Source organism: Typopeltis vanoorti, chromosome 7 (assembly GCF_054136105.1).
Source record: "Typopeltis vanoorti isolate ZY-2024b chromosome 7, IOZ_Tvanoo_1.0, whole genome shotgun sequence".
Taxonomy (NCBI): Eukaryota; Metazoa; Arthropoda; class Arachnida; order Uropygi; family Thelyphonidae; genus Typopeltis; species Typopeltis vanoorti.
In genome coordinates, this window is record NC_143555.1 from 54,310,604 (window position 1) to 54,334,793 (window position 24,190).

Consider the following 24,190-nt stretch of genomic DNA (forward strand, 5'->3'; position numbering starts at 1 on the left):
CCTTGGCTGCTCATCACTATCATCTCTCCTTGGACCCGTTTGTTTCCCCCACATCCCTGGCCACCTCAATCCTGTGTTGTACACATACCTCCACTCCTGTATCCATCATCCACTCTCCTCACATAGTGTTTACCTGTACATCCTGACCTCCCACTATTTACCTTGTGCACTTTCTTTCTCATTCTCTTCACTCATGCCACTTGTCTCTGCATTCACAAGCTCTCCTACTCTACCTCCATTCACTTCACTCATCACTTTCTCTTACAGCAACAGTCTGACTCACATCCAATCCATTCAAATTCAAATTTATGGATGAGAATTTCTACATTTCAGTAACTGTGTGAAAATGACTGCTTATTTCATGAGAGGTGATAAAAATCAAGGTGAAGGTAATGTCTTGTGTTTTATTGGATTTGTGGCAGTGTGTTTGTGTGTGTGTGTGCGTGCGTGCGTGCACTGATAGTGGTGTACTGTGATTGGATGGAATGTTTAAAAAGTGATTGTAGTTGTCTTGTTATAACTGAGAGATGCCATTACAGAACCATCAAGACTAGAAGGCATTAGAATCTAGATTATTTAAGATTTGTGTGATATATTTCTGACAAAAACAAAAAAAAAAGGATGTGGGTCGTGAACTTATGACGGTGATCTGAAAAGTTCTTGGCCCAACAATGAAACAACGAATTTATAATTTCAAAATTATTTTTATTTTTCAACATTTTTCAATTTGGTTGTCTAGAGAATATGGACACAACTTGAACAACTGCCATACAGAGAGCACCAAATCTTCTTGGTATATCATAGGCTTGATACTCCCCCCTGCTCTAAGTATAGTTTCACAGGAGATAGGGCAGTTAGACAATACACCAGTTGATCACCTCCTGATGCACCAATTTCACTCTCATCAGCATCCAGAGTATTTTAATAACGAGGCCACACAGATTTATGTTATTTGTATATGTAAATATATGACGTCTATATTAATTCAATGCTGGTATGCCTCCCACTGATGAGACCTCAATAAATGTTAGTCTGGAATGAACCCTTCGCATAATTCACTGCAATATACATTTCTGAAAGGAAGAGTGCTTTGTTATTATTTTTTGGCCCCAATGTATAACAAATAATGACTTATATAAGCTGATTGTGCAAAAAAGCATCACCAATGAAATAAACGGAGATGGAAATGGATTGGATACATATTAAGAATGGACAGCAGAGAGATTCATAAAGTGGCTTTGATATGGATCCCAGAAGGAAAACAGAAAAGGGAAAGGCGTAAATTGACTTGGCAGAGAATGACAGAAAAGGAAAGAAGACTGACTGACTGGAAGAGTTGGAGAAAAGCTGAACTGGTGGCTCAGGATCCACTTATTCCAGATACAGCAGTATCTGGAATAAGTGGATCTTGGCATTATGTGCCATGAGGCATGAAGAGGATAAGTAAGTAAGTAGTTGGGTAATTGATGTGATGTCATTGACAACTATATACAAATAGTCTAGTCATGAAGATATTTCACACACAAACTATTTTTGCTTATACCTGCATAAAAGATTAAACAAGAATATAATTTTTTGGCAAAGTTTAATTTAATTTGCACTTGCAGGCTATCTCACTTTGGCCAAACTTGAAGATCTGAGGCTGTTTGTCATGATGAATACTGATTGCAATCAAGGCCACATGAGCTGTGTCAATTCCAAGGGCAAGATTAATCTGGACTTGCAGAATATGTTATCTCCACCAAACATCAGATCCTTTGGAAGAAGACTAAGGTAGTAAGTACTACACAAAAGCCATTTTCTGTTAGAACAATTATACAAAGAAAGAAAAATTATACTTCATCACCCAAATCTGAACAGAAACAATGGACTAAAGTTATCACCCTTATGAAAAAGAAAATTGTTCTTCTTCCTATATCCCATAGTTATTATTTTTTTTTTTTAAATATATACAAATTGTTTTAAAAAAAGGGTCATTGGACTCAAAAGAGTACTTGAGATTGTGTCTCTATTATTATTATTAATAATAATACAGGTATCTCCATAGAGTCAAATGACTCACTGTAGGAGATGAGATCCATTATTCGCACACTAACCACTACTAACACAATACCTATCATATTTCCTTTTAAACTCATTTACTGACAAAGCACTCCCAACCACCTTTGGCAATGTATTCCATCGATTCACCATCAACCAAGCAAAAATTTGGTCCTAACATTTCTACTAACTGCACTGTTATACAATTTCCATGGATGACTCCTCATTCTTTCCATTCCTGCCATGCTCTGAAAAAAGGCTTCAGTGTCAATCCTACAAAATCCCTTCAATAACTTATATGTCTCTATCTTGTATCCTCTTTTTCATCTATCAGCTAGTTTTTGAAGCCCAAAGACCATCATAGGGACCATTCCATCAACTTGCCAATCTTTGTCACATGTGTCTGAATGTTCACCACAACTTCTTCATCCCCATGAAATCCAAGTGATGAGATCTGCATACAATAGTCTAGATATGTCCTTATTAAAGTCTTATAAAGGAATTCATTGACCACTGGTTGGTCAATGAATTTAGCACTTATGCAAAGTTGGTAATTTTTTCCCTTCAGAAAATTAGTGTTTTATAGTATATTGGTGTAAATTTTATTGTTTTTAGTGTTTTATAACATATTTTTATTAAGATGTTTCAATAATAAATATAAGTTTAAAATAGTGCCAAAAACTCACAAGAAACGTAATGCTAAGAAGAAGAACAGTGCAGTTGAGAACAAGAAGGCTAGCCCTGCTAATGAGGTTATTGGAGATAAAGACGATGTTACTGAAATGAATTAACCTCCAAAATAGCAAAATTAAAGTAGATCAGAGAGACAATGCAGGAATGACAAAAAGTCAAAAGACATTTAAGGAAGAAAAGAAAATTAAGCAGCAAAATAAGAAACAACAAAGCAAGCACAAAAACAGGAAAGTCAGGAAGTAACAGAAACAGGTAAGTGACGTTGTTTGTAAAAAGAAGGATGTTATTTGGTATGGTGACTCTATAAAATAAAACATGCTATTAATAAGCAAGTTATAACTTTGAGTTTTCCTGGAGCAAAAATTAAAAATTTAAAGGAAGCAATTCAAAAACAAAAAGAAAAATAAATGTGATCATAATTGTAGTAGGTACTAATGACTTAACTAGTGATAAATTCAGTATAAGAAAGGACATGAAAAGGTTGTTGGAAGAGGTGAGAGTGAAGAGTGAGAAAGTGAAAATCATCAGCCTATTACCTCAATACGATAAAAATGAATTAAGAAGGGCTATGATGACAAACGACTCAATGCAGAGGCTGTGTAGAAGGAATGGATGCAAGTTTTTGGATGTCTGGAATGAGTTTGAGGGAAGATTTGATTTGTATAAGAGGGATGGCTTGCACCTGAATGCATTTGGTATCAGGAGTCTTGAAAAACTAATAACTGTATGAGAACTAACACAGAGATTTGGGGAAACTAAATTATAAAGGGAGGAATGGTGAGAATGTGAGCGTAAGAGTGACAATGTCATTTAACTGTATCAATGATGGGAATGGGCTTTAGCATGGAAATGATGATAAGGAGAGAACAATTTTGACTTTGCGTTTGTCCAGTTTGGACTCATCAAACGCGTGCAATGATGTCTACATGTATAAGGCATTAAAGAAGAATAGAGATCTGCAAGTTGTCCAACAGTGTCATGCAGGCTGCAGAGAAGAGAATACAAAACAACATGCAGGTAGATTATTATGTCTATACACGAATGTTAGGAATACCAGAAACAAAGGGATAGAGTTTGTTGCATTGGTCAATATGTTGGGACCTCAGATAATGGGTATTAGTGAGACCTGGCTATTAGGAAGAATAGAGAGGATAGGAGAGAAGGGGGATTGTTGCTAATGATATTGAATGACTTGAATCTGGTTAGAGTTGAGACCTAGGATTGTAGTACTACTACTAACAGTATTTCATGTGGCAGTCAATTTGAAGCCATTTAGTGTGAGTGGAATCTAACAAGATCAATTACATGGTAGGTGTTGTTACAGACCTAATGGATTGGTTGCTAGTGATGAAGAAAGGCATCACCAAATAGAAAAGACGAGCGTGAAAAGAGTAATCATAACGGGGGGTGGGTGGAGGCTTTCATTATTCAAACATTGATTGAGTAGCAGTAAAATCTCACAGGAAAAATTAAACTGAATTTATTGAGTTTTTGGGAGACAACTTCCTCAAGCAGCATGCAACAGAAGAAACTGGAGGTCAAAGGGTGTTAGATTTGATTATAGTGTCAGAGGGAGTTTCAGTTAAGCTCATAACTCTTCTGCCTCTGGTTGGTGATAGTGATCATGTGATACTCACTTGGGAAGTGACTAAGTATATGAATGTTCCATTCAGAAAAGGTTACATGCTGAACTACAAAGTAGGAAATTATGACCAACTGAGGAGTATACTGAGTTTAGTGGAAGGGTATCGGTTGCTGGATGGGATGAATATCGACAATGCGTGGGGGGCATTTAAACAATACTTAAATGATGTGATATCAGAATGTGTCCCGAGAGTGCGAAGAATAAATAGGGTAGGAGTCAAATGGATGTGTAATCTTATTAATCAAGAGATTTGTAAGAAAAGGATTTATTTATTCGTATGGAGTTTCCTCCCTTTTTGTCCCCCGTTCCTATTGGGGGCTAGTTGAGCCCCTCATGGGGGATTTAAATATTTATGGCTGTAGATCCGTGTGTGTTCACGGGGCTGGTTTGTCTGCTTGCGGGATGAAAAACGCCAGATAAACTGGCAGAAAAAACCCTACTGCCCACACCCAAGACCAGCTAACTTGGCTGTGGCTGAGGAAGATCCACGTCTTTGACGGGAATTGAACCTGGGACACTCCTTTCCCAGTCATATGGTGCGAAGCACACAGCCACTAGGCTAACCGAGTAGACTAAGTAAAGGATGACATGGAAGGATTACCATGTGCATAAGGATGATGTCTGTTATGAAAATTATAAGCAGCATGCTAGAATAGTCACAACTGTTGTACGGAAAGCAAAGTCTAAGAAGAAACTGGCTCTGAGTGCTAAAGACAACCCACAAGAATTTTATCAATATGCTGCAAGTAAAAAAAAGAATGAATATGAAAGAATAACAATTCTAAATACCAATGGCATGAGGGTAACAGATGCAGAAGAGGTTGTTCAGCTAATGAGTGCCCATTTTGTTAATAGCTATCAATCTGGTGTACGCAACATTAAGCTCACTGCTACCTCTTTACTGGATGAAGAAACACAGGTGTATGAGGATGAGATATTAGAGCTGTTACACAAACTGAATAAGAATTCAGCAATAGGGACTGATTCGATATCAGAACGTGTGCTAAAAGAGTGTTCAGCTGAACACTCTTTTAGGATGGCTATTCCTTTGACGAGGATGTTTAATATGAGTCTCAGAACAGGGAAGATTCTGCGGCCATGGAAAAAATGTATGGTAATTTTATTTCACAAATGAAAATTTGTGCAAAGACTAATGTACCCAACTATCGACCAATCAGTATCTCAGGAGTGGTGGCGAGGATGTGGAAAAACTGATCAGGGCTCACATTCAGAAATGGGTTGACAGTGAATCTCTACTTTGCAATGAGCAACACAAGTTCACCAAGGGATGGTCATGTTTTAGCAACTAACTGTCAGCCACTAGATGGTAAAAGGTAAGTAGTATTTGTGGAGAGCTCCTGAACAGATGTGTCATTTTGAGTAATAATTGGTGAATTTGCATAGTACTTACAGTATTGTTTACTTTTCGTATTTTAGCTTGTCAGGGTGATTTATGGGTGTTTCCTGAGTATTTTAAATGGTAAATTGATAGACACGATTATCGTGCACATTGCCCCCATAAAGAGGAATACATCAAAGATGGCATCCAGGTCACCATCTTTGTCTAAAAATTTTAATTTAAAGGATTTGATTCAGTGTACTGTTTGCGAAATGTATGCATTGAGGAGAGCGGTTGGAGTCTGGTTAAACAACGATAGTGGAGTGAATGTGTGCAGAAAGTGTAAAGAATGTGAGGATTTAAAGAGTGATTCAGGTCGTGAGAGTGATATTGTTGTTGAAAGTGAGAATCTAGAAAATAGTGATATTTGCGAGGTAGTACCAGATAGCTGTGAGAGTGGCGTTGAAAGTGAGAATGAAGGTAAACATACAGAACGAATCAATGAATTATTGGAGAATAAAAATGAAAAGATTGATGCAATGAGTGAGATTGCTCAGTTACGCGGGGCGATATCCAGAGCAAATTGGCAGCTGGAGCATTGGCAAAAATGTTTACCTAGCATAGCGACTGTAAAACAGCAAAAGTATGATAGAAAAAAATAAGAGTATGATAGTGAGTCTAAACAAAATGAAAGAGCGATTATTGTATGGAGATTCCTTAGTAAAAGGTGTGTTAGTTGAGAATTTAACAAAATCGTACCAACCTGGTGCGAACGTTAAGGTCGCAAGCGAGTCAATTAGAATGCAAAAGAAGCGGGTGAAAGAATTGATAGTGGTAGCAGGTACAAATGATTTGAAAGGAGACAAAATGGATGTGAGTGAGGATGTGAAAGGAATTGCTTGAGGTAGCAAAAGAGAAGAGTGAGAAAGTGGGGATGGTGAGTCTGTTGCCATGGTATGACAGTGAAGATTATATAAGGACAGCCATAATTGCAAATGACTTTATGCGTGAATTATGCAGGACGAGTGGTGTGGAATTTGTGGATGTGTGGAGTGAGTTCGATGGGTGAAAGGATTTATATAAGATGGATGGTTTACATTTGAATGGATTTGGCGAACAGAGACTTGAAAAGGTATTGTCGAATGTAGTGGAAGTGGATGTGCAGAATCAGGAAAACTAGAGTTATTAAGGGAGGTGGAAGTAGATATGCAGACTTTAGGGAGACAGTTCAGTGATGAATGTGTGTAATATGTCCAAGCCAGTACAAAAGACTACGAATCAGAATGGGATAGCTAGTATAAGGCTTCAAAATAGGGATGGGACAAATGGGCTTCTGCAATTTATGTATACTAATGCCAGAAGTATTAGGAATAAGAAGGTAGAATTTTTGGCCTTGGTTGGCAATTCCAGGCCACAGGTTATTGGCATTAGTGAAACATGGCTGACAGAAGATGATATAGCTAGTGGGATTGAATGTGAGGGGTATGGTGTGTTCAGGAGTGACAGGGAGAATAAAATGGGGGGAGGGAAGAGCAGTCATTGATGATAGCTGATGATCTATAGCCAAGGAGAATAGAAGTGGAACTGCAGGATAGAGAAAAGAGCACATTTGAGGCTATTTGGTGTGAGATTGAAACTAGCAAGAAAAACTATACAGTTGGGTGCTGCTATAGACAGGTGATGGAATAGATGGTGGAGATAGTATGCATAAGCAAATATACCCAATGAGTGGAAGGAAGGTAATTATTACGGGGGATTTCAACTATGGTAACATTGATTGGAAGGAGGAGAAGACACATGGGAGGAAGGAATTGGATTTTATGCGATTAAAGGGATAACTATCTGCGACAGCATGTAATGGAAAATACTAGGGGGGGGGGGGGTCAGACAGTGCATGACCTAGTAATTGCATCTGAGAATTTGGCTGTAACGAATAAGACCACGTTACCACCAATTGGTGAGAGTGATCATAGGGTCTTGACTTGGGAGGTGGCTAAAGGTTTAGAAATTACAGTTAAGACAGAGTACATATGGAATTATCTGGCTGGTAAGTATGACAAGCTTAGAAGTTTGATTGGTTAAGTACCATGGCATGTAAAACTGCAAGGGCTAAACGTTGATAGGGCATGGGAGGTGGTTAGGAAATGTTTGCATGAGGCAATGCCTGACTGTATACCTGGAGTCCGAATAATAAATCAAGTAGGGGTTAAATGGATGAATAACACCATTAAGCTTGAGCTGTAAAAAAAGAAACAACTATGGAGGAAATTTAAGGTGACTGGCAGGGACATGAACGGTATAAAACGCAGACCAGAAGGGTAACGAGTGTGGTAAGAAAAACAAAAGCGGATTATGAAAGAACATTAGTCATGCAGGCTAAAGAGAATCCCAAAGAGTTTTTTTGATATGTTGGAAGTAAAAGAAAAAATGTATATGGCAGAATGATTTTAAAGAATGCCGATGGTAGGGAGGTAACCGAATCAGTTGTTATAGTTGAATTACTGAGCGAGCACTTTGCAAGAATATATCATCCAGGTGGTGACATTGCAGGAATGAATGAACCAATAGATTATACAGGAATTGTGGTGAATAAAGTGGAGGTGAGTAGTCTATTACAAAACCTCAATGTCAATACATCTGTGGGATCGGATGGTATACCAGCTCATGTCGTACGTAAAGAAATCGTTGTCAAGGTCTTCGAGAAATTAGTTAAGAGAAAAATACAGCATTGGATAGATGAAAATGGGATACTATATGGGGTACAACATGGTTTTGTGAAGGGTAGATCATGCCTCAGTAACTTGCTCATGTTTTATAACACAGTGGCAGCTGAACTGGATAAGGGTAATGGGTTTACAGTGATTCTACTGGACCTTGCTAAGGCTTTTGACAGGATACCACATGGAATTCTAATCAGTAAACTGCAGCATATGGGGGATGGATATAGGGTTGGTGAGATGGATAGGAGGGTGGTTGATGGAGAGATATCAGAGAGTGGTTTATTCAGGAGTAGAATCCAAAAGACGGCTTGTGACTAGTGGGTTGCCGTAGGGTTCTGTTCTTGGACCACTACTTTTCAATTTGTTCATTCACGATATAGGAAAGGATCTGAGAGGAAGTGTTCAATTGTTTGCTGATGATGCAAAGTTGGGTAAAGCAATAGTGAGTGCACAGGATGTCAAAATTTTGCAAGATGATTTGGATAGTTTGGAGGACTGGAGTAAGGAAAGTGGATGTCGATTTAATGTGGCAAAGTGTAAGATTTTGCATTTTGGGGTGAAAAGATTAGCAGCAGTATATCACATTGGTGGAACCATACTCCAGGAGATTGATGAGGCCAGGGATTTGGGAGTGTTGGTGGATAGGGAGTTGAAGTTTAGGGGGCAAATTGCAAAAGTGGCTAAATCAGCTCATGAAATCACTTGGTTGCTGAAAAATACTTTAACAAGCAGAGCCAAAAAAGTTATTGTTCCTCTGTATCGAGCCTTGATAAGATCCCATCTAGACTACTGTGCCCAGAGACGAGTGACCAAGATGATAGCAGGTCTATGGAATGAACCTTTTGAGAACAGGTTGAAGATTTGTGGGTTGCAAGAATTGGTTGATAGGCAGAAAAGGGGTGATATGATTGAGACATTCAAATTACTGAAGGGTTTCTATAAGATTAATTCAGAAGATATTTTTGAGAATAGGACTGGTGGTGGGAGGACTAGGTGCCATACATGGAATCTGGGCAAGAATGTGGCTAGGTTTTTACTTGGAGAATGATTTATGAGTGGAATAAGCAGCCAGAGTCTGTTGTGGGTGCTATGACTGTGAATGAGTTCAAGGTGAGGTATGATAGATACTGTGTGAATGTCGAATAGTTGTTCTTGACATGATGTTAGGGCCTCCCCTCGATGAGTCTGTCGACTCCTTGGAGTTGCCCGAAAAAATATTAATAATAAATAATAATAATATCCTTACATTCTGTAACAATGTTACCATTGAAGTAGATAAGGGGAATGGATACACCATGATAGTTTCGGATTTTGCCAAGGCTTTTGACAGAATGCAGAATACAGCATGGTAGACTATTGTATAAATTGGAGAATATGGGTTTTCTCCTTTCTAGTAAAGGAACAGCACCATACCTATGCGCTTCAAGAACTATCTTCATTCTGAAGAACTTCAAGCCATGCATCAGACTTTAGACCTAATACCATATCCCCTGTTCTACTTAGACTCTATCATAAAATCTTAGTCAAACGACTTCAGCAACATACACAGCATGATTATAGACAGGGAGCTTTTGTCCATTCGGATGGCTGTGCCAAGAATATATATCTTCTTTCTTCTCTTCTCTCTGATTCCAGATGCCACTTTAAGCCTCTATATATGGCATCACTGGACCTCCACTTTGATAGCATCTTCCTTCCTGCTCTCTTTGAGCGTTGTCTATTGCTGGATGTCCAGAACCCTTTCTTTTCTATGTTATGGAGCTATTCCTGGGTAGCTCCATCACTGTCACTACAGGTTCCCGTGTGACTTCTATTCCCGCAGTGCAGGGTGTTCGCCAGGGTGATCCTGTATTTCCCCTTTTCTTTAACTGCGTAATAGATACGTTTATTCATGTTCTTCTTGGCCATATAGACTAACTCTCTAGGAGCTTCTTCCTTTAATGCTATGGACTTTGCAGACGATCTTATTCTCATAGACTCTACTAAGTTAGGCTTGCAGGAACTCCTTGACCGGGCAGTTGACTTTTTCTCTATTCGAGGCCTCTCTATTAATGTAGAAAAGTCCTGCTCTCTAGCTCTTGTCCCCTCTGGTCGTGAAAAGAAGCTTAAGGTCGAGACTATAGAGTTTTCCCTGCAGGGGAGGTCGTTGCATGCTTTGATCATCCTGGGAGAGTGGAGATACCTTGGTATCATGTTCAACCCAAAGGAAAGGTCTTCTGTCCCGTCTATCCTTAGAAGTTGGGATCACTTCTTTGAGGAAAGCTCCTCTCAAGCCCCAGCAAAGACTGTTTCTCCTTTCCCACTATCTCCTATCTCGCTTTTACCACAAGTTGGTGCTTGGTAGGACATATATTTCGGTACTGTCCTGAATGGACAGGGCTATCTGTTCAGCTATGAGATCATGGCTCTGACTGCCGCCTGACACCCCTACTGCATATTTTCATGCGAGGGTGATCCCACAACTGCAGCTGTCCAGAATCGCCAAGTTAGAACTATCTTCTTCCCCTTTCTGCAGAGGCTTTCTATAGCCCATTAATACAAGAAGTTAGGTGGGCTAAAGGCTGGTCCCATTATCAAGGTACCTTAATTGAGTCAGTATCCACAGAACACAAGATATAGGCATCTCTGCTGCACTATTCTGTAGATGGTGCTCCTTTAAAAGAGTCATATCTGGTGCCTCCCCAGCATGATTAGGTAAGGGATGTCACCAGACTCCTGGTGCCATCCCTTACCCAATGCCCTGCACAGCTTGATGGGGGTAGTGACGACTCAAACTGTAGGCCTGGCTGCCACTGCAGTGAGACATTGTCTCATATAGCCCAGTGTTGCTTCCGTACCCATGGGATCCGTGTGTGGAGGCATGACGGCGTGGTCTCCATTCTGAAAAACTGCTTTAAGAAAGGTTGGGAGACCACAGCGGGACCACATTATGGGACCTCCGTGCGTTTGCATAAGCCAGACTTAATGATTAAAAGAGATGATGACGTTTGGCTAGTGGGTGCCCAGGTGGTGGGAACAGGGCACCCACTAGCCTACAGTCACAATAATAAGGTAAACTATTATAAGAATAACCAAGATCTCATTAGTAAGATATGGGAGGAGCATGGGGCAACTCCAAGGTTGCCCCATGCTCCTCCCATATCCACCAACTCCACCATCTCTTTACGTTGCGTATGGAACGCAGATAGCTATAAGAACTTAAAACAGCTAAAGGATATAAAAGTTCTTTCCTTGAGGGTTCTACAGGGCACACTGGTGGCATGGCATTGTCACCAGAGAATGACTACAATGATAACTAGAACATGCATAGGGTAAAACACCTGTAAAGGCTTGGGCCTATATCAAGTTTGGATGTGATGTAAGGGTAGTAATGCCCATAACTAGTACAAAGATTAATAAAAAAAAAATAAAAAATAAAATAACCAGTGGTGTACCACAAGGATCAGTGCTTGGTGCACTGTTATTCAATCTGTACATTAACGATATTGGGAAGGATTTGACATGTGACATACAGCTATTTGCTGATGATGCAAAGATAGGTAGGGTAATCAGGAATGCTGCTGATATGTTACTTGCAGAATGATTTGAATAGGCCGGAATTGTGGGAATGGTAAAATGGATGTCAGTAAATGTAAAGTCATTCACTTTGGCGTGATTAGATATTCAATGTCGTATTATATTGGTGGGATTATGCTAGAAGAAACCAATGAGGCTAGGGATCTTGGAGTGTTAGTAGATAGGAAGTTGAAGTTCGGATGTCATGTAGCAAAGACAGCAAATACAACTCAAAAGATAATTACAATGCTAAAACAAACTTTCACAAGTAAAGATATGGATGTCATTTTGCCTCTTTACAAGGCCTTGATAAGACATCACTTGGACTATTGTGTGCATGTCCAGTGTCCTGGTTTCCATTGTAATTCTGATATAGTGGAGAGAGTGCAAAGGAGAGTGTTAAAAATGATATCAGGATTGTGAAATACTGATTATGAAGACAGATTGAGAATATGTACACTGTAGACACTAACAAACAGGAGAAAGAGGGGTGATATGATTGAGACTTACAAACTTCTGAAAGAGTCATACAGGATTTCAGTTGATGGAATTTTTCAATTTATGGAGGGATGGGGAAAGGACAAGAGAAAAAGCTTCCATGGAAGCTTTTTCTCTTGTAGGGCGGTGCATGATTGGAATGGATAGCTATTGGATTTTATGAATGCAAGCAGTGTGAATGAATTCAAGAATAAGTATGATAGCTGGTGTGTATATTATGTGGTCTCCCTCAATGAGTTCCTGACTCCCTGGAGGTCTCACTTAATAAAAATTTTATAACTTCTCTGTTTCTACTTGTTAGTATTCTCCAACAATCATGTAATTGATGTGCTGGTCTGGCTGATTTTGTAACATGCCCTCTAAAACCTCAACTCTGGCTTCATCAGTTTCTTGCAGTTCAGTTTAATGAATACAGGGATCTTCTTCCCAAATTGCATCAAATTACACTTGGCAACATTAAATTGGCAACCATTTACTTTTCTTCATACTGCTAGTGTATTTAAGTCATCCTGCAGAATCCCCACATCACCTTCATTTACTATCATTCTTTCCACTTCTGCGTCAGTAATTAGCAAACAACATCCTTCCATAGTCAATTCCTTCATTTACTTGTACAGAAGGAAAACAAATCTTTTGGATTTCTTTTGGCCTCATCAGCCAGCTTTCTCTCATAATTAGTTTTGGCCTCTTTACCATATGGGTCACCTTTCTTGCTTGTACCTTGTACTGCTTCATGGGAACTGATTAGAGTTTTCTTTATATTCCCTCCACAACTTTTTCTTTGTCTGGAACTACTGCTTAACGATACTATTCATTGATCTTACTCTGACATGATTTATCCTTCTGACTCTGGGTACAGAATCTGATAATGCTTTCTTCAAACAGCTCTTAACCACCTCCCATGCACCAACATCTCTCCCCCTCCAAATTTTTATGCTATGGTACTGCTGAAAACTGACTCCTCAGCGTGTCATAATCACCTGTTTCGTAATTTCCCATAAATATTCCTTTTTAATAGAAAATTCTGCATGTCTGGCAATTTCCCAGGTCAAGACTACATGGTTACTTCCTTAAAGAGGAGACATTGTAGCTAGATGGTTACTGTTAAGTTCTCTGATGCTATGTCATTTATGTGGCTCATATATTCTCACTGTCAGATCTTCATTTCATTATGCTTGTTTAATTTAAATTTTATACTGATGATACCCTTGATACTTGGTGAAAATTCTATTAAAAATAAAACATCTCTCTCACACATCTTCCACTTTTCTTCTTTCCAAGAAGAAAAGAAAAATATTTTCTGTTCTTCTTCTGTAATGACAGAGAAAAAGGATATGTCAACGTTGAACAGAAACAGATACAGATGCATCTGAGGAATTTTAATGATCAAAGAGACATTTGCTGAACTGAAGATTCCAACCATTACAAGAAAAAAAATTTATTTGTTTTTAACATCTAGTCATGCTCAACTGAAAGAGTTTGTAAATTTTTATGTTTAAAAGAAAATTATTCTTTATTCATTAATTGAAATTCTGTTCAAGTGAGAAAGTATGTGTGAGATAGAACTTCTATATTAGTTGAGTTTCAAGTTCAAAGACAAAGCAATTCAGCAGTTTTAATATATACTGCAGACATTCGATATATTACCTTGATGGACCTGTGGTTTCAGTCCGGATTTCTCCACGACTGCATGTCATAAAGAGTCTAGTATTCCTGTCGTGGGCCTTTCTTCTCCATTTTCTTCCAACATTCTTAATCATTGGGTCTTCCCACCTTAAGGCTGGTCTTATAGGTTTCTTTCTGGTATCTCTCGGATACCAGTTTGTAACTCTGACTGTCCATCTGTTGTCTCTCAACCTGGCGAGATGTCCTGCCCATCTTCTTTTGCTGTTGCAGATTGTTTTTATTATATCTGTGAGTCCAGACTTCTTCCTGATTTCTGTGTGTCTTACGTGGTCTATTTTGTTTATATTGCATATTCTTCTTTCTATTGCTATTCCTGTCTTGGGCATTTCTTCTCCATTTTCTTCCAACATTCTTAATCATTGGGTCTTCCACCTTAAGGCTGGTCTTATAGGTTTCCTTTTGGTATCTCTCGGATACCAGTTTGTAACTCTGACTGTCCATCTGTTGTCTCTCAACCTGGCGAGATGTCCTGCCCATCTTCTTTTGCTGTTGTAGATTGTTTTTATTATATCTGTGAGTCCAGACTTCTTCCTGATTTCTGTGTGTCTTATGTGGTCTATTTTGTTTATATTGCATATTCTTCTTTCTATTGCACGTTGAGTTGTTATTAAGCTTTGTTCTTCTTTTAAAGTTGTGTTCCATGTTTCACTGCCATAAGTTAATGCTGGTAAGATGTCATCATCATCATCAAATTTCTATGTACCCTCAAGGGGTGTACAGGATATGATAGCACTTCATGAAAAAAATTACATCATTACTAACTTCCTATCTACAATTTTCCTCCAAATCAGTCTGTTACTTGTCAAGACTCCAACATTATCAGATCTTATATTTCTATCGTCTAAGGCACATTATACCGTATCAATCCACCTATATCTTGGTCTTCCACTGGGTTGTTTTGCTGCCAACCTGGCGGAGAACACTTGTTTTGCTAATCTTTTTTCGCCCATTCTGGTAAGATGCGACTATTGAAAAGATGGGCTCTTATGTCTATATCTATGTTTTGGTTGGTAATTGTTGATTTTATTTTGTTGAAGGCTATCCAAGTAGCTCTTTTTTCTCCTTGCTATTTCATTTGATATATTATTATTATTATTATTACGGGTGACTCCAGGGAGTGCTTAGACTCATCAAGGGAGGCCCTAAACATCATGTCCGCACAACTATATGACATTCTCACAGTATCTATCATACCTTGCCTTGAACTCACTCACCGTCACAGCATCCATACTCTGGCAGCTTATTCCACTCATTTACTACTCTAAAAGTAAAGAACCCAGCTCTAACACCCTGCTAACCACACTCTTGCCCAGCTTCCACAGGTGTCCCCTAGTTCTCCCACCACCAGTCCTGATCTCAAAAATATCCTCTGAATTAATCCTATAGAAACCTTTTAGCAATTTGAATGTCTCAATCATATCTCCCCTCTTCCACCTATCAACCAATTTCTGCAAACCCACAAATCTTCAACCTGTTCTCATATGGTTCATTCCATAGACCCGCTCCCATCTTAGTCACTTGCCTCTGGATCCTCTCCACCACCTCCCCATCAAGAAGGAACCTAGGTGACCAAATCTGGGCACAGTGGTCGAGATGAGGTCTTATCAAGGCTTAGTACAGAGGTACAATAACTTGCTTGTCTCTGCTCGTCAAAGTATTTTTCAACAACCAAGTGAGTTGAACATGAGCTGATTTAACTACTTTTGCAATGTGCTCCCTAAACTTCATCTCCCTATCCACCAACACTCCCAAGTCCCTGTCCTCATCAATCTCCTGGAGTACAGTTCCACCAATGTGGTATACTGCTGCTAATCTTTTTCTAAATGAACAACCTACAGAAAATTAATACTGGTGTACCTGACAGCAGTAGTATCAGGAAAAACAACAAGTATTCTGTCAAATTCTTTTTGCAAGTCCAATAATATCTTGGTTTACCCATTTCTCTTATCTAACTCAGCTGTCACTTTTGTTATGGAAAGTAAACAGATTACTGAGAAGACATGATCTTCTCTTCCCAAAAAGCATGCTGTCCCCACTGAGTATCATATTCCTATCCACCATTCCCAAAGTTTGTCCTTAATTGAGTTTTCCAATTCTTCAAATACCACTCCTGAAATATTAACTGGCGTAAAATTTGCTCAATTAAAATTGGAGTGTCATTTACGTAATGGAAGTAATTTGCCTTCCTTTATTTTCTCCTGTAGGCCTTTGCCAATGCTGAGACAAACATTCCTTTTAACTCTCAACATGATTTATACTCCTCACCTTGGGAATGCAATCTGATACTACTTTTCTTCAATGCCCCTTGTCTATTTCCCATGCCCTGATCTTTCTGCTTCACAGTGCTTCCTAAGCATGTAATAATCACCCACTTAGTAGTTCCACACACACACACACACACACACACACACACACACACACACACACACACACACACACACACACAACTTCTTAACTGAAAAGCCCACATGGTTAGTCACATTCAGGCCCTCAACCCTATCTTTGTGTTCATTTACTCTTGATGATTACAATTTTTCTGGTATCATTAGCAGTGTTCCTTCTTCCACCTTGTTCTGTCTCCCCCTCCATAAAGATAAAATATCTCTTTCTCTTCCTTAATGAACCATGTCTCACTAATGCTTATAATTGCCAAAAAACTGCTTATATTTGTTTTGGATACCTCTGACATTGGTATATATGAATGCAACCATTTTCCATTGATCCACGGACATGCTTTTTACATCTTTTAATGTGGGTAAAAACATGTGTGTGTCATTCAAATCTGAGACCTGAAAAACTGCATGAGCACACTGATCTTTCTGCCAATCTTATTCACCTCAAGGATGCCTGCATCATCCTTAAATAGCTTTCGTTTCTCTGTCATTTATTCTCTTTCAATCATTCATTTCTGCCAAAATGATTAACTCTTTCACTTTCCTCTCTGTGCATTCTAATATCAGTAATATCCTTAATCTTTCCACTAGGAAAGCATAATTTTATCATGCATTCATACTACATGAACATATTGCAAAATCACAGTGAATGATATAGTGGAATTCCTATCTAAATATTGAAGAGCAATTTCATTGCAATAATACTGTAGTTTACATGGTACAGATTATTATTAATATATTTATTATAATTAAAAAAATACCTCAAGATGAACTGTTTGGCTTTTTCTGACATTAACTCTGGAATCTCTGGATGAATTTTTAAAAATCCAACTTTAAACATTGCAGCTTCTGGAGAGCCAAGCTGTGAGTGAGAGAGAGAGAGAGAATAAAAAAAAAAAAAAGTGATATAAATAAATTGTCTGTTAATGTTATTAAAAACTTCAATAATACAGTTGCATGTTTCTAAATTTTAGAAGTGACACCTTATAATAATCTATAATAACTAAACATCAAATTTCAACAACATTACTATCATCCCTAGCATTATATTTAGTATTAATGACTACAAAGTATGATAATATATTTGTCAAACTCATCAAATGCTAATTAAATTTTAATGTGGGTAAGAATGGGTGTGCATGTGTGTCACATTAAAATATGAGACCATATTTCTTTTTTCTTTCTTTTTTTTTTTTAATGACAATCCTACTTATGAAAGGTTGCAAACTCACAGCACATCAGTATAATGGATAGACTTTTGGGTTCAGATAGTCCAAAAGCCCTGCTTTAGAGACCAAAACATACCTTATTCAGGGTAGCAGTCTTATACTAAGTAATGAAAACCATTTATCACCTGTCAGAGTTATAAAATACTGTCAATTCTAAAACTGAGAAAGATCAGCTCTTCTGCATCCAATACTTGAACAACACCTATTATTAATTTATCTATAATTTCAAATATAATTACTTTCTAAGTTAATGCAATATAATCCATATCTAAAAACTTTCTTTTTCTAAATTTTAGACAGGGTATAAAAGACCTTACATACTACATACATATTCTCTGCTCATTCTCATTTTCTGTCTCCTTCAACTTTAAGTGTGCCTTCATCCTCTTAAACAGCACTAAGTTTCTCTCATTGAACAAAACACCTAATTCCAGATTCCTTCAAGTGCAATCCAGCAGGCATATATTATTCCTTTGGTCCATCAAATTTCACTATACACCTAAGAACTATACTTTTAAAAGAAAATGACCAGTAAAGACTTCATAAAGAGACGTCTCCCACTCCCAAGTTAAGGAAAACATGATTTGATTCCACAGATTAATTACCAAAGAATAATATTTCATTGAGTTTTTCTCATTTAAGTCTTGAAAGTTTATTTTTCACTTGGTTAGAGATAGGACTGGGGTAAGGTGGTACAACACCACCTTACCTTTGTTTGGATAAAGGATTAAACTATAATAAATTTAGTTTAATCCTTTATCCAAGTGTTAGCAAACAAAGTTTGCGCCTGAAAGTATCTTCACAACTGGGGTAAGGTGGTACAACACCAAGGCAACTCCTTGCAAAGGTGGAGCAAGCTTACATCACTCCTATCTCAGCATCTCCCATAATGCAAAACACATCTCCTTTCGATATGTATAATGATGCATTAAGGGAAGGGCCACTACCCATACTAGTTTCGCCCTTTATTGAGATCTCCTCAGTGGGAGCCAGGTCCAAGTGGAGATACCAGGCAGAAGTATTAGCAAGGTCATCTCTACCTATAGGAGTTGCCAAACGGTGTGCCACCCTTTTATTAAATTACTCTGGATTTAGAGAAAGATGTTGAAAGTTTATTTTTCACTTGGTTAGACTATAATAAATTTAGTTTAATCCTTTATCCAAGTGTGAGCAAACAAAGTTTGCACCTGAAAGTATCTTCAGGACTGGGGTAAGGTGGTACAACACCACCTTACCTTTGTTTGCTCACACTTGGATAAAGGATTAAACTAAATTTATTATCATTTAAGTCTGTTTAGTTGAAAGTTTGATGTGTTCTAAGTTCTATTCAATCATAATACGGTGTGTATGTTGAGAAATGAGATAAAACATAGAAAGCATTAAATCAGAGTAAAAGATAGCCAAAAAACACAAAATGAACAGTGTAAGAGTGGTACTGTGTTAGGATTTAATTATTTGAAATGAGGTGACAGAGAGAGAGATGCACAGGATTTGTTTTCCCAGAGGGAGGAAGAGCAGGCTGATTAAAGCTTTAGGAATGAGGAGGTAGGCAAGCAGGAAGGTCAGTGGTACTTGAAGTAACATTTGCTTTAATTGGACATAAGGAAAATGGATAACAGAAAGAACTTTACTGAGGAGAATGAAGGATAAAGAAAGGTGGATATGAGTGATGGCAGACAATGTATAGTATCCACATATGTATAGTATCAAGATGGAATTGTTATTTTCTCTGTGTGTGTGCTGGTGAGGGGAGGAGAGTGTGGTATATAATGATTTTGATTTTGCATGGATTATGGACAGTGCAAAGGAATTTTTTTTTGGGGGGGGGGGGTCACTTCTCTGGTAAGTAGTTCCTCAATGGAAAAATGAAGTTTGCTCTGTTGATAAAGTTTTAAGAACTCTATACTGTTGAGAGGGTTGGTAGGAAAAGAAGTGAGTGTATTTGTTAGCACAACTGGGTTATCTAGACTGCAAATAACACTTTTCCTCTGTTTTTAGTAAATGGCATGTCTTAAAATAGAAAAAGTGTTATAATCATTAATTAACTAATTATTTTTTATTTTATCAAAGCTGATTATTCTCAGTGTAAAATGTATTTTCTGTTAGGGACATGAACCAAAGTCTAACCATCATGTATGAGCGATTCACGTATCAACTAAAGGTGAGTTACCTGAACATAACTAAAAGATATTAATTTGTATGGATAAAAGTTTTCCTTTCACTTTCTAGGAACTAGTGTGTCTTAAAATGGGAAAGTGCTATTATTATTTTTTACATGTGTATTTAGTGTGTTTTAATCATGGAACCAAATTGTAAACATCATATATGTGATCTGGAAGACTTTAATATAATGATTTGTTGTGTGTGTGTGTGTGTGTGTGTGGATATGTGTACAAGGAAGTATACAAAGTACCTATAAAGCATTAAAAGTTCAAGGAATTTGGTTGTATGTAGTGGAAATTTATTTTTAATTAAAGTTATCAAATCATACAAAGGTGACAGTTCTAACACAATCTCTCTGGGTGTTTCTGTCTTGGAGTCTTTAACAAGGTGGAGAATAAAGAATTAGCCAATTTTCTAATATCCATCCTCGTTGTGACAAGGGGAATCCTTATATGGGCTTTTTCAGTTGAAGGTCAGTTAGCCGATCTCATACGGTGGTAGCAGGGTTTTTTCTCCCAGTAACTTGGAATTTTCATCCCATGTGCAGACAAACTGGCCTACGGAACATGCAATTTACAGACCAAAAATACTGTTGTTGGTGATGATGATGGGCAACAGATGGCATTGATGGTAGTAGTGTCACAATTGGGGAATTAAGTAGTAGTGGAGAGGATGAGGTGTATTTAGCGAAGTAGAGTGCCCTCCCATGATAAGTCTTTGGACTCCCTGGAGGTGTCACGTAATAATAATCTGGTGTGTGCTTTAATATCATGCTAAGATGGGCCATCTCTGTGTGGTAGACTTTTCAAAGTAGCCCATCCTCTGGAACTGTTTAGCCTCATCATCTGTTATGTATGCCATGTATAGTTTCTTCAGAAGTTTTCTGTAACACTTCATCCTAAGCTAATATTCTTTTTTCATATTTCTTTAGCAAGATCCAACACTAATATCCATGAAGTAAGACAGAGTTAACAAGAGTATTGATGAGGTACAGTCTTGTGGTTAGCTGTATTTTATTATCCTTCCAAAGTGGCTGTAACAACTGAAGGGCAAACCGTTGCTTTAGTAATGCGTGCTTTAATCATGCTTAGATGGCCCAATCTCTGTATGGTAGACTTCTTAAGTATGTGAATCATTCAACTTCTTAAATTATTTCATCAATGACTGAAATTTTCATAGGCTCATTGTCTGAATACATGGTTTTTGATTTGTGAATGGTGATCATTAATTCATAAACAGTAAGTACTTAGAAACTCTGTCTGTTAATTCTTGTAACGGTGTTCATTCTCTGATATTAGGTCAATGTCATTGGAAAATCTAAGATTATTGATTTTTTTTTTGCTACCAAATGTAATTCCAATACCACTGTTTTCCAATGCTATGTTTAATATATAGTTACCAGTGATTTATTAACATATCTGAGGAACAGTAAGAGTTTTAATTAGGCATACTATTTTATCTTTTCTACTCCACACTGCTTCAGTATTCTTCTCCGAAATGCATCATGCCATACTGAATTGAAGGCCTTCTGTAAGTCTATAAAATTATGGTACATTCAATATAATTTTATGGAATCCTGCTTGGTTTTCTGAAAGTATACTTCTATTTTCTCCTCAGTTCTAGAGAATAAGATTTTTAGGAAAATTTTGCTTGGATGACTAGAATGATTAAAGAACTGAATAGGAAATTAGAACAGAGGTGCACTATTCTTTAGGCCAAGATTCACTGTTCCATACATCTTGAAAAATTTTGAGCAGAACATCTAGGATAAGTTTTTCCTCTGATTTCAGTATTTCTGAAGTCATTTCATCGAATGTATGGCGATTTTCCATCTTTATAGAATTAACTACTGTTTCTATTGCTTCTCTTAAAATAGGGAACTCTCCTTCATCCAATGTTATTTGTATTGTCTTCAGGGATTTAATTATTAAGGGTACTTACTGTCTTCTGAGAAAAGATTAGGTGACTAATCATGCCAACGATGCAAGATTTCAATCTTTCCAGTCAAAAGCATTCCACTTTCATCCTCAATTGACTAATTAGTGTTAGACAATCTTAGCAATATGCCCTCTAAAATTCAACTATATCTACTACTACCCCTAAATTCCTAGTTTCATCTGTTTTCTGGAGTTCTATCAATATGGTACACAGCTTGTAATCTATTTATTCCCAAATGTAAAACTTTACATTTCTCCATGTTAAACTGACAGCCAATATTTTTTATCCATGCTGACAGCCTATTAAAATCATCCTGCAAGCTATTATCGGTAAACTATTACTCTGCTTAATTTTGTATCATCAATAAACAACAATATTTCCCTCCCGATTATTTCTATATAATTTTTGTACAAATTATACAGTAATGCCCTTAATACATAATGTTGCAGCATACCACTAGTCACCTCCAGTCTCCTGGATTCTGGTCCTCTGTATACAACTTTTTGGTATCTACCCATCAGCCACCTTCGTATCCATATAACTAATTTCATGCCAGCCTGGTTGGTCGAGTGGTTAGCGTATCTGCTCTCCAGCCAAAAGGCTGCAGGTTCGAATCCCGCCATGGGCAGGATGTTTGTGATTGTCTGTGGAAATGCCAGTGGTGGGAGATAGATGGCGTTGGTGTAGTTGATTCATACAGAGTTGTAGAGAAGGGGACCTCCCTCAATGAGTCTTTGGACTCCCTGGAGGTGTCATGTAATAATAATAATAATATCCATTCCCATCATCTGTTCTTATTTGCATAACAGTCTTGTATGAGGTATTCTGGAAAATGCCTTAGCAAAATCCATCAGAATCATCACATAGCCATTCTATTTTTTTTTTCTTTTTTAAATAGTAGAATGACAACTCAGTTGTCACTCTTATAAAAAGTTAGTAAATGAAAGCATGACCAACCATTCAAAATGCCATGTTGTCTACTCAAAGTATCATATTCTTAGCCAGACATTCCTGAATTCTCTTTTTGATCAACTTTTCCAGTACTTTTACCACCACTCCTGAGATACTGATTGGTTTATAATTAGATATTGCAGTCTTAGAGCCTCTCTTATACAAAGGAGTTATTTTGGGCTCTTTTCATTCCCTTGGAACTATGCCCGAGCTGAGACATAAATTACAGTCTAGTCAGAGGTACTGCAAATTCCCCTGCACCTTCTCATAAAATGTAAGCTGATATCCCATGGCTATCATGGGATATCAGCTTACATTTAGATTCTACAATATTCTAAGATCCTCCAATTCAACCACCTCTGTTACCATGCTAGCCCCTGTCACAATAGTAACCTCACACAGATGATATACCCTTGCAAAGTGATAAGTAAGTAACTTGTTATGATAGGTTTCACGGTATAAAAGAACACAGATGGTTAAGCAAATAACTATTTATTAACTTAAGGCTAATATTTCGCTGGTCTTATATCCAGCATCTTTAGAGCACACAACACAAAGTTTGTTACAAAGGCAAGACAACCACAATCCGGTGTAACAGTGGGGACAGTATAAGTGATTGCAGTGTGCATCACAAGACTAAAGTCCTAATATGTCGCCATCTAGGTAAAAAAAAAAAAAAAAAAAAAAAAAAAAATTCAAGTTTTGAAATAGTAGTCCATTAGGACGTAAAGGTGTACCTTGTTTGTGTATTTTTGGAGCACCATATATTCTGGGTGCTTTAACGTGTATGGGTTTAAGTTTTTTGACAATTTCTTTCACCCAGGAAGTGATTTTGTTCAGTAACTTGCACACCTTATTCTTTTGTGAGTTGGTGGGATCTCAATCTATGATTTAATATGTAGATCGGTCTTGGAGCAGGGCCTGCATTTTGCTGTCATATTCTGTTGTATCCATAACTACAGTGGCATTTCCTTTGTCTGACACAAACAAGGTACACCTTTACGTCCTATTGTAGATAGTATAAACAGTCCCACATATAAACTAGCCAAACATTTAGTAAAATTACTAACCACTCACACAAACAATTCTCCCTCTTTTGTTAAAAATTCTACCCACCTAAAAAGTATTTTAGAAAACCACACCTTAAATAGTTCAGATCTAATGGTGAGTTTTGATATCACCTCATTATTCACTAATGTACCACTGATTGAAACACTTAACTTACTAAATTCACAATTTCCCCCAGATATATCCCAGCTATTTAAATTCACAGTACAGGCAGGTTATTTTACATGGAAAGGGAAAATATACAAACAGTTAGATGGGAGAGCTATGGGTTC

General features: G+C 37.6%; 1 protein-coding gene across 6 annotated transcripts in view; it reads right to left on the reverse strand.

The window, feature by feature from the left end:
• Nucleotides 1–24,190, reverse strand: part of Ask1 (apoptotic signal-regulating kinase 1) — a 937,451-nt gene that overhangs the window by 370,817 nt on the left and 542,444 nt on the right. For all 6 annotated transcript variants that reach the window (XM_090395264.1, XM_090395267.1, XM_090395262.1 and 3 more), the window contains exon 22: nt 17,331–17,431. In XM_090395264.1, the coding sequence (XP_090251390.1) occupies nt 17,331–17,431 (101 nt within the window). The remainder of the gene's footprint in view (nt 1–17,330; nt 17,432–24,190) is intronic.